This window comes from Neovison vison, chromosome 1 (assembly GCF_020171115.1).
Source record: "Neovison vison isolate M4711 chromosome 1, ASM_NN_V1, whole genome shotgun sequence".
Lineage (NCBI taxonomy): Eukaryota > Metazoa > Chordata > Mammalia > Carnivora > Mustelidae > Neogale > Neogale vison.
The window spans coordinates 245,811,243-245,830,828 of NC_058091.1; the positions used below are offsets into that span (position 1 = coordinate 245,811,243).

The 19,586-nt window shown below is 35.1% G+C and overlaps 1 protein-coding gene across 5 annotated transcripts in view; it reads left to right on the top strand.

Annotated features, from left to right (window-relative positions):
• The window catches only part of KIF3A (kinesin family member 3A), a 55,192-nt gene extending 37,421 nt beyond the window's left edge, over positions 1–17,771 (top strand). The window contains exons 10-19 of one of the 5 annotated variants that reach the window (XM_044227935.1): positions 1,364–1,435; positions 3,540–3,548; positions 6,938–7,094; positions 7,489–7,669; positions 8,465–8,575; positions 8,917–9,042; positions 11,313–11,366; positions 11,728–11,796; positions 12,376–12,500; positions 12,908–14,518. In XM_044227935.1, the coding sequence (XP_044083870.1) occupies positions 1,364–1,435; positions 3,540–3,548; positions 6,938–7,094; positions 7,489–7,669; positions 8,465–8,575; positions 8,917–9,042; positions 11,313–11,366; positions 11,728–11,796; positions 12,376–12,500; positions 12,908–13,010 (1,007 nt within the window). In that variant the 3' untranslated portion in view covers positions 13,011–14,518. The other 4 variants (XM_044227900.1, XM_044227907.1, XM_044227926.1 and 1 more) reach the window with 4 other exon arrangements.
• Positions 17,772–19,586: the final 1,815 nt, after the last annotated feature.

The window sequence follows — 19,586 nt, forward strand, 5'->3', positions numbered from 1 at the left end:
GTTGGGAACCTAAAATTTTTTTTAGGAAATCAAGATAATGTGGAGTTTTTCCTCAAGCATGATTAGGCTTTAAAAGTCACTGAGTTTTTAAATGATGAATTTATATGAGGATTCTATTTTTTTAATTTAATACTTTGCTTTATAAAATGTACTTTCATTCTTACCCTTTTATGGGGCATTTGTTGCCAAGTGTGAAGTTTGTATTTATTGCGATAAAGATACACATAACAGGCAAGAGGGAGACCTATTATATAATAATGGCCCACTTTTCAAACATTTTTGCTCTTAATGTTTGTTTGTTTCAGAACTCTCTTCCATTAATGTGGATCATTAATGTGTGGATCATTGTTTTCAAGCTGGTGCATATTTTGCTTGTCTTATTAAAATAATGATCTTGCTGAAAATAAACCCAGGAGTTCCAAATTTTAAACCAAAGGTCTGTCATTTCAGAAGACAGGAAGAGCATGATTTAGAGCAAGAGCTGGTCAGCTGTGGTCTATTGGCCAAATCTGGCCCACCACCTGTTTTTATAAATTTATTAAACATCCATGCTTATTTGTTGGCATATGGTGTTCAGCTGCTTTCAGATGAGACTGTATGGCCCACAAGGCTTAAAGCACTTATTATCTGTCCCTTAACAGAAAATGCTTGCTGTCCACCTATTTAGATAAATGGCTTTGTGTTCATCCCTATTTTTTCACAGACTATTCATAGCTAAAGCAGATCATAGATTTGTTTAAAATAAAATTTAAAATAGGAAAAAAATGCCATTGCTTAATATGTTAAAGTATTTATTAATAGGATAACTACCTTCTAGACTGAGATTTGAAGATTTTTAGTGAGCCTTTCACAGTTCTGCATGAAACCTGAAACATACATAATTATATCCAGTTGTTTGATGTTTTGGTGGAGGGTGAAATTGGCGATGAACCCAGCTGTCAAGATGATGAAGGGCAGTTCATCATTCCTATAGTTTTAATGGTGCATAACTTTAAATTCTAAAACTCACTTCCTGTAACTTACCAGGTAAATAGTTTAAGTAGACTTAAATGTCACCAAATGCCTTATTTTTGATTCATGTCATTTCAGCCCTCTGAATTATTATGTTATAACTGGGTAGTGGGATTTGCCCATAGTAGATGCTTAAAGGAGTCCGGTTTGCCCTGTCTAGTTTTGTAACTAGAGAATATTGGGTAGTCTACCAAGACTGGTATTAAGGGAAAGTACATTTTGATTCTTTAATGCAAAGCTTGATTGTTCTTTAAAATTCTCTCTCTGGCACTGAATTTTCCTCTGTGTGTGTGTTCATTTTCTTGTTTCCTCTTTCTTTGGTTCCTGTCGGGCTCACTTCTTTGTCTTCCAGGCAGTAGCAGCAGCAGTAGTTCAGACTCCACATGTTCTGTCATAGAGAAACCTCGGGATAAGTCCTTGCCTAGTGAGTGGTAGCTCTTAAATTCTCTCACAGAGCTTTGGCTTTTCCATAACCCATGGGCTTCATTGGAGAAATGCTGCACTGCTCCCTGTCATTACTTCAAGAATACATGTTGGACTTCTCAGTAGGACAAAGCATGTGATGATTTCCCCCTTCTTCATCGCTTCCAGTTAACTGTAATTGTTAAAACGTGTGCTTAAGCTTATGTTTGAGATAATGGAAGAGAGATTCATGCTTTTGCAATTGAGATAATGTAAAGAGAGCTAGTAAGCTGTATAAAAGAATAATTCTTATGGTTCCTTTTTATGTTTCAGGATAAACTTCCAATTCTAGTCAGTATAAGGGACATGCAGTAACGAATCCTGAATTTCTAAAAGTATAAATTACATTTGGCAATATACCAGTGCCGATTATAACATGTCTTAAGTTATAAAGATTTGATGCTGTGGTATCCCATTCTTAGGGGTAGCTTAAGATTGAAAGCTCCCAAATGAAGAAAAACATAAAGTTTGAAGCAAGTAAAGATATATTGGATAATAATTTTATTTCAGATGGCCACTTTTCTCTCTTTCTCAACTGCCTGATTGATTTTAAGGAACTCTACTCTGTGATTAGAGAATTCAGATCCACAAGAAGTTTTTTATGCAGGATCTGTCTAGACATATTTCAGTCACAAAGTTTCTTTCTTAAACCTTAAATCAGTTGAAAAGTATTGCTAATTTTAGTTATAATTTTAGGAGAAAAGGGAAGTGACTTTTTTTTTCTACTAGATTGCAGCTTACTGCCTTTTAAAGCATTATCTGTGTACTTAATTTTCTAAAACTAATAACAAGCACATTTGGTTATTCTTAATGCATTTAGCTGTCTAAAGGAAGAATTGCAAGAATATTAGGAATCATTTTCTCTCTTGACAACTCTTATATTTTACCAAAACAATTAATTGTATGGGACAATTTATAAAATACAAGAAATTTCCTTAGAAACCATATTGAGTTATTATTTTGTACTATAAACTGTCAGATATGAGAAAATACCTGAGTGGCATTATAATTTAAGTTTCTGTTTTAAAATTTACCTTAATCTTTAAAGTAGTAGTTATGTGAAAATATGTTATGAAATGAGTTCAGTTCATGCAGTTTTAGTCACTGTTTGTGTACCTAGCTCGTAACATTGACTTCTTCTGTTGTGATGTGGGCGTGTTGGTGAAGTGGAAAAATAGTATTCCTAGCATGTGGTTGCTGTGTGTAACGTGTACGTACCTTCCCTTTTAAAAATACGAATGGCTATTTTTTTTAAGGTGTTCTTTGCTTGAATCATCAGTTGATCATTTACCTCTATGGAATCATAATTACCCTTAACAATCTACTAATAGATTGAATGCAAGTTCGTTGTTATACAGGTGTACTTCACTTTATGCAGTTAATTTTTTTTGTCTGAAAAAATAGCTTATAAATCAAATTGGAAAATCAAATCTTTTGGGAGAACTTGCTGTCCTTAATGTTTCTTCATTGTCCTTTTGTTAATCAAATTATCACTGCAAACTGCTATAATCCAATTATCTCTTTAGTTGATTAAGGTTTTTGTGTGGATTTTCTTAAAGGGGAGGCACACCTGTATGGGATCTTTATATTAGAACATTGAATTGGGAAATTCTATAAATTGACAGGGCAAATTTTGCTACTTTTAACTTACTAATTTTTAAAATTGGCATAATTTCCTGTTTTGTCCTTTTAGATTACTTCCCAGATCTTAGCAGGTTCCCAATTCCATGTGTACCATTAGTATAACCACTTGGTGCTGAACTATTATATTTGCAGGAGTCTGGGAGTCATTGTGAGCTCTTGAGATTGATTTAAATTATAATCTTAGTCTCAATCTTATTTGCTTAAATTACATCTCTGATTGTGTTGAATTTGCTTTTCTTTTTACATAAAGCTGCTCTTTTTCAGTTTTGATAATGATTTGATTTATTTCTATATTTATACTATGAATAAATGCTGTTAAACATTTTTCTTTGTTTTACAAAGGAAATAATGTTTTTTTTTTCCCTCTTCATCTCTGTGCATATGCTTCCTGTCTACGATTTGCTTACTACTCTTACTGAAAGATCAAGCAGGTTGGTGTGATTGATTTGCACTCCACATGATACAAATTATTTAAACTATAAAGAACTTTGTTATTTAATTGCACTACATTTTTTAAATTTAATTTTTTTCAAGGTAAGTATCTGTCTTTTGTATTTAAAAATATCTTCCAACAGTAGTTTTTTTTAAAAAACCTTTTCTCCTAAATTAAATAAAAACAAATTCATTTTAGTTTTTGTTTAGGAAGATATTAGGAACATTCTTTTTTTTTAAGATTTTATTTATTTATTTCAGACATCGTGAGTAGGCAGAGAGGCAGGCAGAGAAAGAGAGGGGAGGGGGAAGCAGGCTTCCCGCTGAGCAGAGAGCCCGATGTGGGGCTTGATCCCAGGACCTGAGCTGAGGGCAGAGGCTTTAACCTACTGAGCCACCCAGGCGCCCCTAGGAACATTCTTTTTTCCAAATGATCTTTTTAGACGAACAATTCAGAAGTATTTGAGTGACAGTGACAACTACACTGGATTCTGTAGACTTAACTGACAAAATAGACAAATAAAATACCAGAAGCAGATGACATGATCTTTTTTCCTAAAATTTTAAAGACCCATTAAGCCAAATTTTGGTAATACAAATATAAATGATTTTCACTTTCAAGCATTTTTTTTTTTTTTAAAGCAAGGAATCAAATGCGTGGTTACTTATGCCCATGAGTGCTCATGTAATGAAAATAAAATTCAGTTAAGTCTTCCTGAAATTCTTCCCTTTAACCTTATCTTGCCAAAGTTCATTTTGGTTGGAACACATGGTGAAGGCAACTAAAAGTATTACTATTCCTGTTTGGCTTAATTAAATACTATATGACCTCACCATTCTTTTTTTTTTTAGATTTATTTTATTTTTTTTAGATTATTTTTTATTTAGATTTTGTGTTGAATTGTGTCATGCATTATTAAAAGAAGGGTTTTTGAGTGGTTTGTTTAAGATTTTTAGAAAATCTTTAAGAGAAAACCAAAACAATCTGAAAGTGACTTTTAGTGATGTCATGATTTTAAGTGCCTGGTTAGGAAAGTTGGAATATATTCACATTTAGCCTAATATATTATTTGGAGAGAAATACAATGATTTATCTGAATAATACTGACTAGAAATTCTGTTACTTAAAATACTAGACTTTTGAAACTGAACCTAGCTATAAATGCATGGTATTCTTTCTGAGAATGTTGTAGGAGCACAGTAAGATTTTTGCTGCTAAAGCATCAGTGGGAAAATACTACCTGAATGGTTTTGAATAACTAATGCAGTTCAGGCCTGGTAGTAATTAATAAAAAGGTTGTGCTTTTGTATTTCTACATGTAATATATATATATTTTTTACTGCCTCTTAATGGGGTTGGAGACTGCAGGTTGTTAACTGCTAACCAAACAGTTGGAACTCTACAAGCCTAAAAATTTATGTGCATATATTTATCAGATCATTTCGACTATATTGTTAGTGTGTGTATCCGTGTCTTCATACAGAGGTTTTTTTTGTCTTAACATACTTGCCATTAAAAAAAAATATTTGTAAAAAAAAAATATATGTATATTTGTAATTCTGAGGTGGAAAGTAAGTTATGATTTTTAAATGCACACACTTTATTTATTTATTTATTTATTTATTTTTAAAGATTTTATTTTTACCTAGTTTCTATACCCAACATGGGGTTTGAACTCACGACCCCAAGATAAAGAGTCTCATGCTCTACCAGCTTATCAGCCAGGCACTGTCTGCATGCATTTAACTTTATACTTGAATTTACACTTTTCCCACTCAAATTTCTTAGAAATAGTACTACTGATCAGAAATCCTTTCTAGGAGTTCATGGGAAAAGGAATTAGATTACTTAAAAATAAAATTTTTTAACAGCATAACTCAGGACATTCAATACAGGTGACTGTGCCAAAGAAGCCAACACATTCAGGTCTACATTCTGACTTTTGGAATGCAATGAATCACACCACACCAAAGCATGAATTTGGATCAGTGCTCTTATTTACTCTTTTATTGAACTGACTTGTTTTGTGGCTTAAGTTTGCTTTAGACCTTTATTTCTATAGAAATGAAGGGTATATATATTTTAAAACCTTGGGTTTGTTTTTTTAATATAATTGTATCCTAAAGATTTAAAGTCTATGAATAATTCTTCATCTCATGGTTCCTGAAAGTATATATTCAAATATATACCTGCACCCGCATTATCTTTCAGTTTTCTTTCCTTGTTAGCAGTAGGGGCTAGCTTTTGGGTGGAGACATTAACGATTTATAGACTCCTCAGGTTTATATTCTTCTGTAGTCCTTTGGGAAGGAAGTTAAGAATGACAGAAAGCTTTCAGGAGAGCCTCATACCAATTCTATGAAAAGTTTGATTGTTTTTCTAAGGAAAGTATGTTTCAAAGAAATTATATTACCAGAAATGAATTATATTTGACTCAGTTTCATAACCAGTTTAATAACCTATTTTTTTATTTTCTCTTTTTGGTTTTTCATTTTAATTTCATGATTTTCAAATTCATTCAGTTAGCTTTTACTGAACATCTGTTGTGTGTATATGAAACACTCTGCTAGGCTCTATAGTCAAAATAATCAATTGGAAGCCATATTTCCAACTTTATTATTTGGTAGTATTTCTACTTTTATTTGATATTTAGCATATTTAAAATGGCTTAGGTTCAGGATCCTGAGTTTGACATAGTAACAAGCTGTTTTAGTTGCTCATTTAAGACAGATGATAGATCATGGTAGCTCAGCAACTGTAAAATGCCTGGCTAATTATAACATAGCCATTATATAATTAGTATAGAACTTCATCCTTTAAGGTATACTATGAGATGAAATACTTCCAAATAATTTTATTAGGCATACATTTTAGGAAAACTCTGAAGATATATATTAGGAACTTGTTGCTATAAATTTGGCCTTGACACGCTTGTCTGTGCAATTTATGTCTATATGTGACTTCGGTTTGTTCCTTTGTTTTAATAAATTTTGGGGGGGCATTTTGGGAGCCACTTTATTTTGTACCTACCTAGTTATCATAAAAAAATAATCTTACTGCTTTTTTGAACATTTATCTTTTTTGGGGACCCATAGATCTTTGGCTTTTTAAATTTGGCCCTTTATTAACCTTTCTCTTTCTTTTCCTTTACTTACCTGTTTTGCTTCTCTTTCACATACTTTTGTTCTTAGTTATCATTGCAGTTATACAACATTTTGTTTAGCAAAGTTATTCTAGGAACATAATAGAAATCAAATATTTATTTGATTTCCTTAAAATGTTGATATTTTGTATTATTGAGGAATGTATCTTATAAATTAAAGATAATTTATAAAATTCTGAAAAACTGGCTTTAAAGTGATTGTTGGAATTAAATGACTCATATAGGTAAAAAGAAAGTGTCCCCAGATAAGATGGTTGAAATGCAGGCAAAAATTGATGAGGAGAGAAAAGCACTTGAAACAAAGCTTGATATGGAAGAAGAAGAAAGAAACAAGGCTAGAGCTGAATTAGAGAAACGGGAGAAAGATCTTCTTAAGGCCCAGTGAGTATTACTTAATTGAGTTGGATTCGTGATTTAAATTTCCAATATTTTGCATGGGATATATGAGAGAGACTTGAATACTAATTAAAAGCTTGATTTTTGTCTCCAGAATAGGTTTTTTGGATAGAGGGTTTTGTTGTATGTGTTCTATTTCCAAAAATTACATCTGTTTTTATTATTTCATCTCTATGTAGGAAGAAAATTACCAGTGAATTTGGATGTTATAGATTAAATCATAAGTTAATTTATACTACCCTGTGATATAATCTGATAGAGTTGTTACATAATTATATCTCAGTTTTGAAATTTTGCATCCAAATACCTATAAAGTTTTGGAAAATGATATTGGTGGAATAGTGAATAATCGATGGTGGTTCTCATTTTTAATCAACAGACAAGAACATCAGTCTTTGCTAGAGAAATTATCTGCCCTGGAGAAGAAGGTAATTGTGGGTGGTGTTGATTTGTTGGCAAAAGCTGAGGAACAAGAGAAACTTCTTGAAGAATCGAATATGGAACTGGAAGAACGGAGGAAAAGAGCAGAGCAACTTCGCAGAGAACTTGAGGAAAAAGAGGTAATGTGACTTTCTGGTTTTGGTTGACACTTTTCCTTAAGTATTTAACTCCTCTAGTGAAAAGCTTTATATCCATCGTCTTTAATTAAGTATAGTGGACACACAGTGTTACACTAGTTTCAAATGTACAACTTCAGATGTAGAGTGATTAAACTTCTCTATACGTTATTCTGTGCTCACCACAAGTGTAATTGTCATCTGTTACCATATAATCCTATTACAGTATTATGGACTGTATTCCCTATGCCGTACCTTTCATTCCCACAACTTATTCTGTACCTCCCACTCCCCTTCACCCATTTTCCTTTCTCCCCCCAGACCCAGGCATCAGTTTGTTTTCTATAGTGCTGGGTCTGTTTCTGCTTTTTGTTTGTCTCTTTGTTCATTTGTTTGGTTTTTTAGATTGTACATATAAGTGAAATCATATAGTATTTGTCTTGTATCTATAATCTTAGTAAAATTTTAAAGCAGATCTGTGAATTGTTTTGAAAAATATTAGTTGCCCAAGATTTTTATCATTTGTTATAGAATTTTTTTTTAAAGATATTTATTTACTTACTTATTTGACAGAGATCAGAAGTAGGCAGAGTAGAGGCAGAGAGAAAGGAAGGGAAGCAGGCTCCCTGCTGAGCAGAGAGCCCAATGTGGGGCTCAATCCCAGAACCCTGAGATCACGACCTGAGCCGAAGACAGAGCCCTTAACTCACTGAGCCACTCAGGCGCCCCTCATTTGTTAAATAATTAAATTTTCAATTTAATGAAGAAAATTCTGATGTCTGTTTTTTTTTGTTGTAGCAAGAACGCTTGGATATTGAAGAAAAATACACCAGCTTGCAAGAGGAAGCACAGGGAAAAACCAAGAAATTAAAGAAAGTTTGGACTATGCTGATGGCTGCCAAATCAGAGGTTGGTTTCCTAGAAATTACCTATATATGTAGCTCTGAATTTAAAAAAATTTTTTCTTTGAGTAAGTATGATTAAAAATCTTTAAGAGATCTTAACATATACTTACAATCTTAAAGAAAAAACATTTTTGTAGCTAAAATTTTAGCTATTAAGCTATAGTATGTATTTCCAACCTTAAAAACACGGGAATAGACAGTAATGGGTAGTGTCATTCTGTCTATTGTTTGTGAAGGAACTGAGTAAGCTCTTACAGGGTTTCTTAGGCCAGTGCCTATATCAGTTGGAACTGTCTTATATTTAAAATCTTGTTTGCCCTTAATATTTCATTGGTTTTCTGGTAGATGGCTGATCTCCAACAGGAGCATCAGAGGGAAATTGAAGGCTTACTGGAGAATATTCGACAACTTAGCCGGGAGCTCCGACTTCAGATGCTTATCATTGATAACTTCATACCTCAAGATTATCAAGTAAGAGGGAAGTTCTCTGTTTTAGATATTACATCACTGGCTGGGGTGGAGAAAAAAGGAATGTAAATTCTAATTTAATTGATGGTAAGTATTTACATTTTAGTTGTTGACAGTAAAATTTTCTTGAATTAATGCCATCACATTTCTGCTATTAACTTAATACATAATTCTCTGAGTATATAAGTAAGAATTTTTCAGCCCAGGGCACTTAGGTGGCTCAGTGGGTTAAGCCGCTGCCTTTGGCTCAGGTCATGATCTCAGGGTCCTGGGATCGAGTCCCTCATCAGGCTCTCTGCTCAGTGGGGAGTCTGCTTCCCTTCCTCTTTCTCTGCCTGCCTCTCTGCCTACTTGTGATCGCTCTCTGTCAAATAAATAAATAAAATATTTTTAAAAAAAAAAAGAATTTCTCAGCCCTTTGGAAGAACCTAGATTTATGTAATTGCATTCAGAATCAAAGTATAGGTCCTATTTTTACATTCAATATAATTAATCTTATAAATAGAATAAACAAAACTCCTTTGCTGATTTTTCTCCCTGCTTATGGATACCAAGTGTGTGTGTGTGCGTCTATGTGGTTATGGTGTAGTGTATATGATAAAATAAACATGGCATAAAATTTACCTCCCCTACCTCCCCAGCCCAGCCCCCTAAAATTTGCCTTTTTAAACTATTTTTAAGAATATGGTTCAGGGGTGCCTGGGTGGCTCAGTCAGTTAAGCGTCTGACTCTTGATTTCAGCTCAGGTCATGATCTCAGAGTTGTGAGATTGAGCCCTGTGTCTGGCTCTATGCTCAGCGGGGAGTGTGCTTGATATTCTTTTTCTCCCTCTGCCCTTCCCTCCTCTGTCTTTCTCTATCTCCCTCTCTCTCTCTCCAAAATAAATAAATCTTGAAAGAGGGAAAAAAAAAAAGAATACAGTTCAGTGACATTAAGTATATTCACAGTGTTTTGCAGTCACTGCTGCCATCCATCTCCAGGTGGATGCTGATCCTTTTTTTTTTTTTTAAGATTTTATTTATTTATTTGACAGACAGAGATCACAGGTAGGCAGAGAGGCAGGCAGAGAGAGAGGAGGAAGCAGGCTCCCTGCAGAGCAGAGAGCCCGATATGGGGCTCGATCCCAGGACCCTGGGATCATGACCTGAGCCGAAGGCAGAGGCTTTAACCCACTGAGCCACCCAGGTGTCCCCGGATGCTGATTCTTTTTTTTTTTTTTTTTTTTAAGATTTTATTTATTTATTTGAGAGAGAGAACATGAGCGAGGAGAAGGTCAGAGAGAGAAGCAGACTTCCCGTGGAGTTGGGAGCCCGATGCAGGACTCGATCCCGTGACTCTGGGATCATGACCTGAGCCGAAGGCAGTCGTCCAACCAACTGAGCCACCCAGGCGTCCCCCAGATGCTGATTCTTAATTCTAGTATAACTTTAAAATCTCAGCCTTTCCTTCTCAGCCTTTCTTTTTCTTTACTCAAAATTTCCATTTTTCTAGTACATTTTAGTAAACCTTAACATACTGGTTTTTCAAAATATTGAGATTCTATATAGCTTAAAGATTTTTTTCTGAAAATAAGCCTTAATATTTTTTTCCTCTGGATCTCAGGTGCACAGAATTAATTATTGGTTAATGGTGCGTTCTCCTTATTGGTCTTTGAGTGACCTGGTTTTATTTAGTTGGTTAGTTTTTGTCTGTATGTTTGTTTTGGTTATTTTGTAGTGAACTTGTCATGAGTAACAAAAGCAAATACCATGACAGTGTCCTACTTCTAACCAAATGGTTTCCCTCTTCTCTCTTCCATCCTTTTGCCTCTTCCAACTCAAGGTAACCATCATCCTGAATCCCATGTTCTCCATGTTCTTTCCTTGCTTTTTGTGTAAGAACATAGTTTACTAGCATTTACATGTATTCTTTCAAAGTCTGTATTTTTTTTTTAAAGATTTTATTTATTTATTTGACAGAGAGAAATCACAAGTAGACGGAGAGGCAGACGGGCGGGGGGGGAAGCAGGCTCCCTGCTGAGCAGAGAGCCCGATGCGGGACTCGATCCCAGGACCCTGAGATCATGACCCGAGCCGAAGGCAGCGGCTTAACCCACTGAGCCACCCAGGCGCCCCTCAAAGTCTGTATTTTTTAAATGTATAAAAAAAAGTTATAATGCTGTATATAATGTTTTGAGGCATCTTTTTTTACTTAAGATTTTAGTTTTGTGAATATTTTCCAGTATTTTAAATGTTATTAAATATTAAAAGTAGACCATCTTTGACTCTTAAAAGGAAATGATTGAAAACTACGTCCATTGGAATGAAGACATAGGAGAATGGCAGCTAGTGAGTATTACCTTCATTCTTTCATGAAATCCTTATGGACTGTTTCCTATAGACTGGATCTATGCTGGGTTATAGGGGGAGAGAGATGGTTCCAAGAATGAATCAGATGAGACTCCACAGGAGTGGATAAGATGTTTTCCTAATTAACTATATTATAACACACAAACTTTTCAGGGGAAATGGTATAGTTTGGGGCTTCATAGGACTGTATGACCTGTAAATCCCTTTCTTTTCCAGCCTTCAAATTTTGAGCACGTTTTATGACTGTAACATTAGTATATCTCAAAATAATTTGCCTTATTTATAGTATAACTGCTAATTAAGACATTTTTCCTTCCTCCACTTTTTCTTCTTTTTTGAGAAATGTGTTGCCTACACAGGAAATAACATGAGAAAGCAAACTCCAGCTCCTGATAAAAAAGAGAAAGATGTAAGAATGCTTTTTTTTTTTTTTTAAATATAACTACAGTTCCTTTATTAGGAATGTGGGTCACTAAATTGTGTTATCAATATGATATAAATTAATCAGCTCTGCTGAAAAATAGGCAGATCTCCTGGGAAGAGAAGCCCCAGAGGGGTGATAGAGGACGTTTCTGCTCCCCTCAGTCACGAGGGCAGGCTTATACTTTGTATGACACAAGGGGCATGGCAGCTTCTTCAGAGCGCTCTTCACCACCTCTCCAGGCTGTGGGGGGAATAGTTAGAGACCAGAATGGGTCTGTACTTCTCCAAGCTAGTCCTTGACTTGCATCAGCAAGAGCAGCAGCTGCAGGGAAAACAGCAGCAGTTTCCTACAAAGGAGTTTATAGTGTGTCAGGGTTTCTTCTTTACTACCCCTTGGTGAATATATTTGAGACAAATGGTATTAGAAGAAGATATCCTTAGACATTTCTTTGGTCTTTTGTTCTTCAGATTTTTTCTAGGAGTTTGTTCAGTATTTTACATCTTCCTGCCACGCCTGGTTTAAATCAGTCCTATAAGAGTGTTTTGTGTTTGTTCCTTTACTTAGCCCTTTGAAGTGGACCTTTCCCACGTGTATCTTGCCTACACAGAGGAGAGCCTCCGGCAGTCCTTGATGAAATTAGAGAGGCCACGGACTTCGAAGGGGAAAGCAAGGCCAAAGACAGGGCGAAGGTAAGGATGCCCTTTCAGCACTAGGAAATGGAGGCAGCGGGATATTCAAAGTAGCACATTTAGAGGAAATTTAGGTACAGACTTCAAAGGGGAAAGCAAGGCCAAAGACAGGGCGAAGGTAAGGATGGTCTTTCAGCACTAGGAAATAGAGGCAGCAGGATACTTAAAGTAGCACATTTAGAGGAAATTTAGTTAATGTAATATTTTAGCTCTATTTGCTACATTTTAGATGTATTTAAATAAATATTAGAGTCCTTATGTAGTTATGATTTGAGTAAGTAAAAACTAAAGAATTAAATCTTCCAACTCCTTTAGCCCTCCTCAGTAATAGCTTATTTTTAATTTTCTTTGTTATAACCAAATGTATTAGAAGTCATTTATTATCTTAATCCCTTAATTCTTAATAGTAATTCTTCCAGTGAGATGCTGATTGATTTGCCTGGTCGACTCCCAAGGTCTTGTACTTGCTGTCTTGTTTTTCTATCAGAAACATTGCCCCAAGAACCTTGACCTTCTCAGTCATCAGTTAAAGAAAATTTGTCTGCCCATCTTTCCCTGTCCTTTGAGTGCTGATTTTGACTGTTGAGTAGTCTCTATGTATCATAACAAGCCCAGGGAAATCAGGGCTGGAGCTTATTTCTTCTCTCCCTTCCCTATATCAGGTACTATTATGCTTATTTAAACTGATTGTAATACTTGGGTCTCCTGGAATGATAGGAAACAATAAGCTTATTTATCCCCCTGCCTTTGAGTATAGAAACTTCTGAGTTACATGTAAGATGAAGTTGTATGGTTTTAATACTTTTGTGTTACATCATATCATAGGTATAACCTAACATTTATAAATTTGGTATAGTTGAACTCAGGAGGAATCAGCATTTTAAAAGTGTACAAGGTTTTACCATTTTTAGCATTTAGGTGCCAGTTGTTAAAAACTTTTCATATGTCAGTGGAAGCCAGGTGTGTAATATTTAGTGAATGAAGAAATCAGAGAAACAGAAATTCTATTAGGTCTTTTTTTTCCTCCATTTTTTAATAGAGATATTTTTCTATTCTGTGGTTAACAAGAAAAATTACAGTGCAAGGGTGATGATAAGTTGTAAGGCAGTTGGCCTTGGCGTAGAAGAGAAATAGGCAGTGGCTGGGACTGGGGCAAAGTGGAGAGTGGTCTGTCTGAAGTAAGTGGCTGCTACCCTGTTCCTAGTTAGTTTGGGGAATAAAGGGCCTGTTGTTTCTGGATCTTCTTGTTTCAAAGGAGGAGCCAGAAATCCAGATTATTTACATGACATTTCATAGTTTTTAGTCACTCTTTTTTTTAACCACAAGGACCTAAAACAAACAATTTGATAAGCATTCAGAATGCTCTCTTAAAAATATTTATTTTGTGGTTTAACATTAAAAAATTCACCTACATTAGATGAGCCACATTTATTCTCTGCATACCAGAATTGGCCTTCTGTATTACAAAAACAATAGATGGCCCTAAACATAGGTAAATATACATAATATAAGGCTTATTGGTATTGCGTTACTTTACCTGATAATGTTCAATGGGATATTCTCATTAGAAAAGCACAGTTCAGTGTGCCAAGCAAAATTCCAGTGAACACAGAACATTCATGTGCACATCATCTGTAAGGTGTTACGTCAGATGATTTCTGTCTCTTTCTTTCACTGAATGAATCTGGACCTTCAGCATGCCCCAGAACAGATAATCGAGGGATTCAGGTCTGACAAGCATGCAGCCTACTTGGCTTGGCCTGTCTAGTCCAATTTTAGAAGTTTTCATCCACTCAATCCCTTACATTCTGATTGAGAGTATGGAGTGCCATGCTCCTGCTCCTATTTTAGGCTACTTCCCTGGCCTAAAAAGGTGGGCTTTAATTGATCTCTTAACATAGTCAGACATGGCAAACTTTGGCCTGTTTTTAGACCTTATGGCCACTCTGTATTATCTGCTACCTAATGTAAAGTGTTTGCATTCGGTCTTCTAGGAAGGCATTCACGTTTTCTTTTTCTCTCCTCCAAACAGAAAGCGTTCTGCAAAGCCTGAAACTGTAATTGACTCTTTACTTCAGTAAATGTTACAGACTTAAAGTCACAATAAAAATTAGTGATAGTCTTATGCCTGGACAAAATATTTACTTAAAACCCTGAAGACTATTCTGTCATTTCAAATAACGGAAGCTGTAAGTCATGGAGTAAGACTGGAACTAATGAATTGCCTAATAAGTCTTAGTATACATATTAATGTCATATTAAAATTGTACAACTGGTAATTCTTCAAATTGTCATATTATACTCCAGTTTATACTGTGCCGGGAAGTTGGGGGAGGAGCTCATACTACAGAGAGTTGCAGTTTAAATATATACATAAATCTGCTAGTGATTTATTCAACTGCTGTAATAATTAGGTAACTAGATAGTTAAAATAGAAGAAAAACGTAAACCCTGTTTTGCATACAGAAAGTAGCAGATCTCATTGTCCTGTGTCGTGCTGTCATATATGAATGTGTGGGCTGCACATCTAAGACTATTTGATCCTAATACCCGCCTGGCCTGTTCAAAAATGTTCTAATTTTTATACTAATATTCATTTTGTTTTAAGTATAAGATAACTCCTCTTTCTGATCTTTAGAAAATTTTATAATTCAGCAGTCACTCTTTAGAAGTATACATGTTTAAAATACAAAAGCTGGAAATATGTTTCTTCTGGACCTCTTGACCTTTTTTGCCTCTTCATATCAAATGCACCTTTTTTGTTCTGGTTTTATGTTTTCTTGAAGCATTGAATTTGTATGTAGATAGGAGTCAGAATTGCAGAAAATTAAGCTAATATTGGTCACTGATCTTTGCCCATATGTGTATATTTTCTAAAACTCACTTTGAAGTGTGACTAATGGATGCTTGCTTTCTTGTGTCTGAGTTTTAAATTGTGTTGGAAATTGCTTTGTATCTCCCAACTGAGAAAGGTCTCCATTTTTCACGAAATGCAACCAAAGCAGAAAATATATATGTCTTTTAATTCTTTGGCTTTAAAACACTTTGTTTTTATTCATATTTTATAAAAAGAAAATATTTTTCCCTGAATTTCTTTTGTTGACAACTCCCAGTTAGAGTATATTCCTCTAAAAATAAGAAATTTTATTTTATAGTAAATAAGTTGTAATAGAATTGTTCTCGTATTAGCTGCTTACAAAATGTTAAATTTTTTGTAAGTTTAGCTACTCCTAAACCACTTAATATTATATCTTTTATGGGTTTTTATATTATGTAATCAGCCCTGAAGTCCATTGGTTGCAAGTTTGAGACTTGAAGTAAGTATTTACTAAGTGAACAGTATTTTAGTAATTTTGGTTAAATTTTGGTTGTAGTCTCAGAGCTGTGTACAGAGGGCGGGTGAGCAAAGGTGGCGTACTTGTGAGGTGGTCCCTAAATTTAAAGTGTATCCCAAAGGTGGTGTACTAAATGTCCTACGTATAGTGAATATTTTCTAGGTAGTAAGAATTGCATTTAACTGGCAGCATTTTCTTTGTAATGTGTAAGATAGTTAGAAGTTTATGACTTCCTTGGGGCATTGTTTAAGTACTGTGAAAACTAGAAGTAAATTTGTGTCTTGTAAAACTTTGTGTGCACAGAATATCTTGGCAATTGTAGATGCACATTGAACTATTAGTAATTGCTCTAAAGAAATCTTAATTTTACCAGTAGAAAAAACAGATGCCAACTTCTTTTTAAAAGTCCTTATTTCTAGCCTTTAACCATCCAGTTAATAGGAAAGGAATGACTTTATTTTTATTTGAGTTGAGTTGACATCGTGTTAAATTAGTTTCAGGTGGGCAACATAGTGATTCACCTGCTCTGTTATGTGCTCACCACAAGCATAGCTCCCATCTGTCACCACACAGCGCTCTTAAAATATCATTGACTGTATTTCCTTTGCTGTGGGATAGGGGTAACTTTTGCTTTAAGCTTATTTAAAACATAGGACATTCAAGCCAGTATGTTAGAGTTATTTTTCTGTACCACTTCTGCTGCAGTAACAAAAAGAAACCTGTAAAAAGTCAAAACCTTGAGGAATTTACAAAACAGGCCGCTTTAGTTTTTGGTTTTTTTTTTTAAACATTTACAGTAGAACTGATTATACCCGATGTATTTTACATATTCATTTTATGAAATACCAAAACAAGATATTCAAGTCAGGCTTGAATATCCATATGAAAACATGGGATACTGACTTTAGAGATATTCATTTAGCTTTAATCATAGCAATTCTGTGGTTTCTTCATGTGTATTGTGTCTCTGTCCATAAAATGAAATATTTTGTAACTTCAGTGTTAATTTAACGAAAGGATATGAAGATAAAGAAACCTCATTATTTGAAATAAATAGGCAAATTTTAAATGAGTGCACATATAAATAGGTTATTGAGTGCGTATTTTCTCTTTAATTTAAAAAAGTAAGTTTATTTATTAAAAGGAGCCTTGGTAGAATGTGAACTGTGATATGTTCTTTAATAAACCTTGTTTTAAAACCTCAATTATATATACTAATAATTAGAATATCAAAATATAGTAGTACCCCCCATTCTTATTTAGATTCTTCTAAAATAAAAGCTTAATCAAGGTATGGGGGTGGGGCCTGCATCTTGTGTTTATCTGGCAAGTAGAGTCCATTTGCCAAGGTAGGTCTTCTTTTTTCTGGAAAAAGGGGACCTTTTTTGCAGCAAGAAATTTAAGATTATCTTGGGGGAGGGAGGCAGTGCTACTTTATCTGTAACATGTTTTTAAAAGTTACGATTATGGATTTTGGGTTGTTGTTGTTTTCAGTCTTTTTAAAAATATCTTTCCCCTTAGCTCTTATATTAAGGGAAATCCCTCTCTTTCCTACAGAGCTGTGAATTAAGGAATGGGTAGAGTTTACATTTAAGCACGCCAGTGTCTGCCCAGTTTCTTAATGTATACATTTGTTTTTCTTTTTAGTGATTTTTTGTTCTTAAATGCTACTAGAAAACATAGATCTTCCTAGTGCCTTTCAACTTATACTATAGTTTGATTAATTTAAATCATTAATAACTTCAGTAGGATTATTATAATACTGTATACTGGCCAAACTTGTAAATCTTATAAGCTTGTTGCATTAATTTCAAAAGCCACACTTTCATTGTATTTTATGTATAAATTGTATTTGTTCAACTTGTATATATTGATATTGTATGTATACATGCAGCATGGTTAAGTTAGAAATAAAAATCTTTACCTAATACCTGTAGTGGTGGTCTGCTTCTTTCCTGAACTGTCTTGTATTTATGTCCATCGTGATATTAGTAGATATGGTCTTTGTGCTTGGTATCTGAATTTTGTATAGCTGAGAGATTCCTGTGTCATTTTACACCCCAAGCATTTCATGTTGTGAGTCTTGAAACAAATCATTATGAAACACAAACCTGGGAGAAAGGTTTTAAACTGTGCTTCTTCTGGGGCACCTGGGTGGGTCAGTTAAGTGTCAACCTTCAACTCAGGTTAGTATCCCAGGGTCCTGGGCTCCCTGCTCAGTGGGGAGTCTGCTTCTTCCTCTCCCTCTGCTTTCCACTTGTGCTTGCAATCTCTTTCTCTCTCTACTAGTGCTCTCTCAAACAAATAAAATCTTTTTTAAAAAAGTAAAATGTACTTCTAATTTACAGCATTTATTTTTGGGGTGTCTGAGTAGCTCATTCATTTAAGCGTCCCACTCTTGATTTTGGCTCAGGTCATGATCTCAAGGTCATGTGATGGTGCCCTGTGTCAGGCTCTCTGCTGGGCATAGAGCTTAAAATTCTCTTTCCTTCTCCTTCTGCCCCCCACCCACACTGCATTCTTTCTCTCTTAAAAAACAAGAACAACTTATTTTACCAAAAATATCTTTATCCAAATTTTGTTGTCCTTTTCACTTAGTATTTGAGAACAGAAACTTAAAGAGGCGTGTATGTAAAATATATCTGACTAAAAGGTAAAAGGAGACATTTCTTAGTGCTAAGATACAGTGATCTCTTCCAGAAATTTTGAATGAGCTTAATCTGCAAAACAAAACATTGCTTGAATTGTTGTTAATTATGTATTCTTGTAACAGATGTTTATTAATTAGCAGGCCCCGTCCTGGGTGGCCTTAAGAAAGTCACGGCAGACACTGAGAAGTTTTGATTCGTCAGCAAGTCTCAGAGGACTTAAATGTGCTTTTGCATAGGAGACTCCTCTGGCCCTTTTGAGGCTTGCTCTCTTCCTCTTCCCAACTGCTAACTTAGGTCACACTCCTACAGTGTGTGGAACATGAAAACGAGATGAAAGGCCTGCCATGGCTTAAGCAAGAGAATAAATAGTGCTGCCTTCGTATCCTCGGCCCATCCTCCCCAGCCGAGTTTTGGAGCTCCGACACTTTCACCAAGCCATACCACTAAGGCGCGCCTGCAGGAAACCTGTGTGGTCAGGATGCTGCTGAGGACACGGTCTGTCCCAAGGAAGACCCTGGAGAAAGCTCTCTTAAAAAAAACAAGTGCAAGAACAAAACAAAGCAAAAAACTTAGCCCAGGACCAGCCTAGGGGACCACAGTTAGCCAGGGCTTGCCAGAACTGTCCTGAAGCCACAGCCTAAACTTAAAGTGTGTTGGAGGAACCTCTAAACACATTTGTTACAACAGTAGCTGAATGTCTCACTCTTAGGCTGTTTCATTTGCAAAGCAAATCAGGTCTTCAGTCCTCCTTCAGAAGTTGAACAAATGTGTGGGAAAATGATTATGAAGAGGCTACTTCAAAAAGAACCTGTTTCCTCTCAGCATTTATCTTGGGCTTCCTGTGACCCAATCTTCAAGTTACTTTTATCAACGTTATCAGAACATCACTTTGTCTTACCCAAACACGTTTATGGCTCTGACTAAAGAATATGACAGATCACACATTCTTCCACACCTGCTCCCCTCCCCCACTCCTTTTCAGAGGGCTGGGGAAATTTTAGTTTTTAATCAAAGGCTTTATTTCTCCAGTGGTACAAAGGAATTTAACTGGGACTTTACAACTGCATAAAATACTTCTCGGAGTTGATGCTAATCTTAGT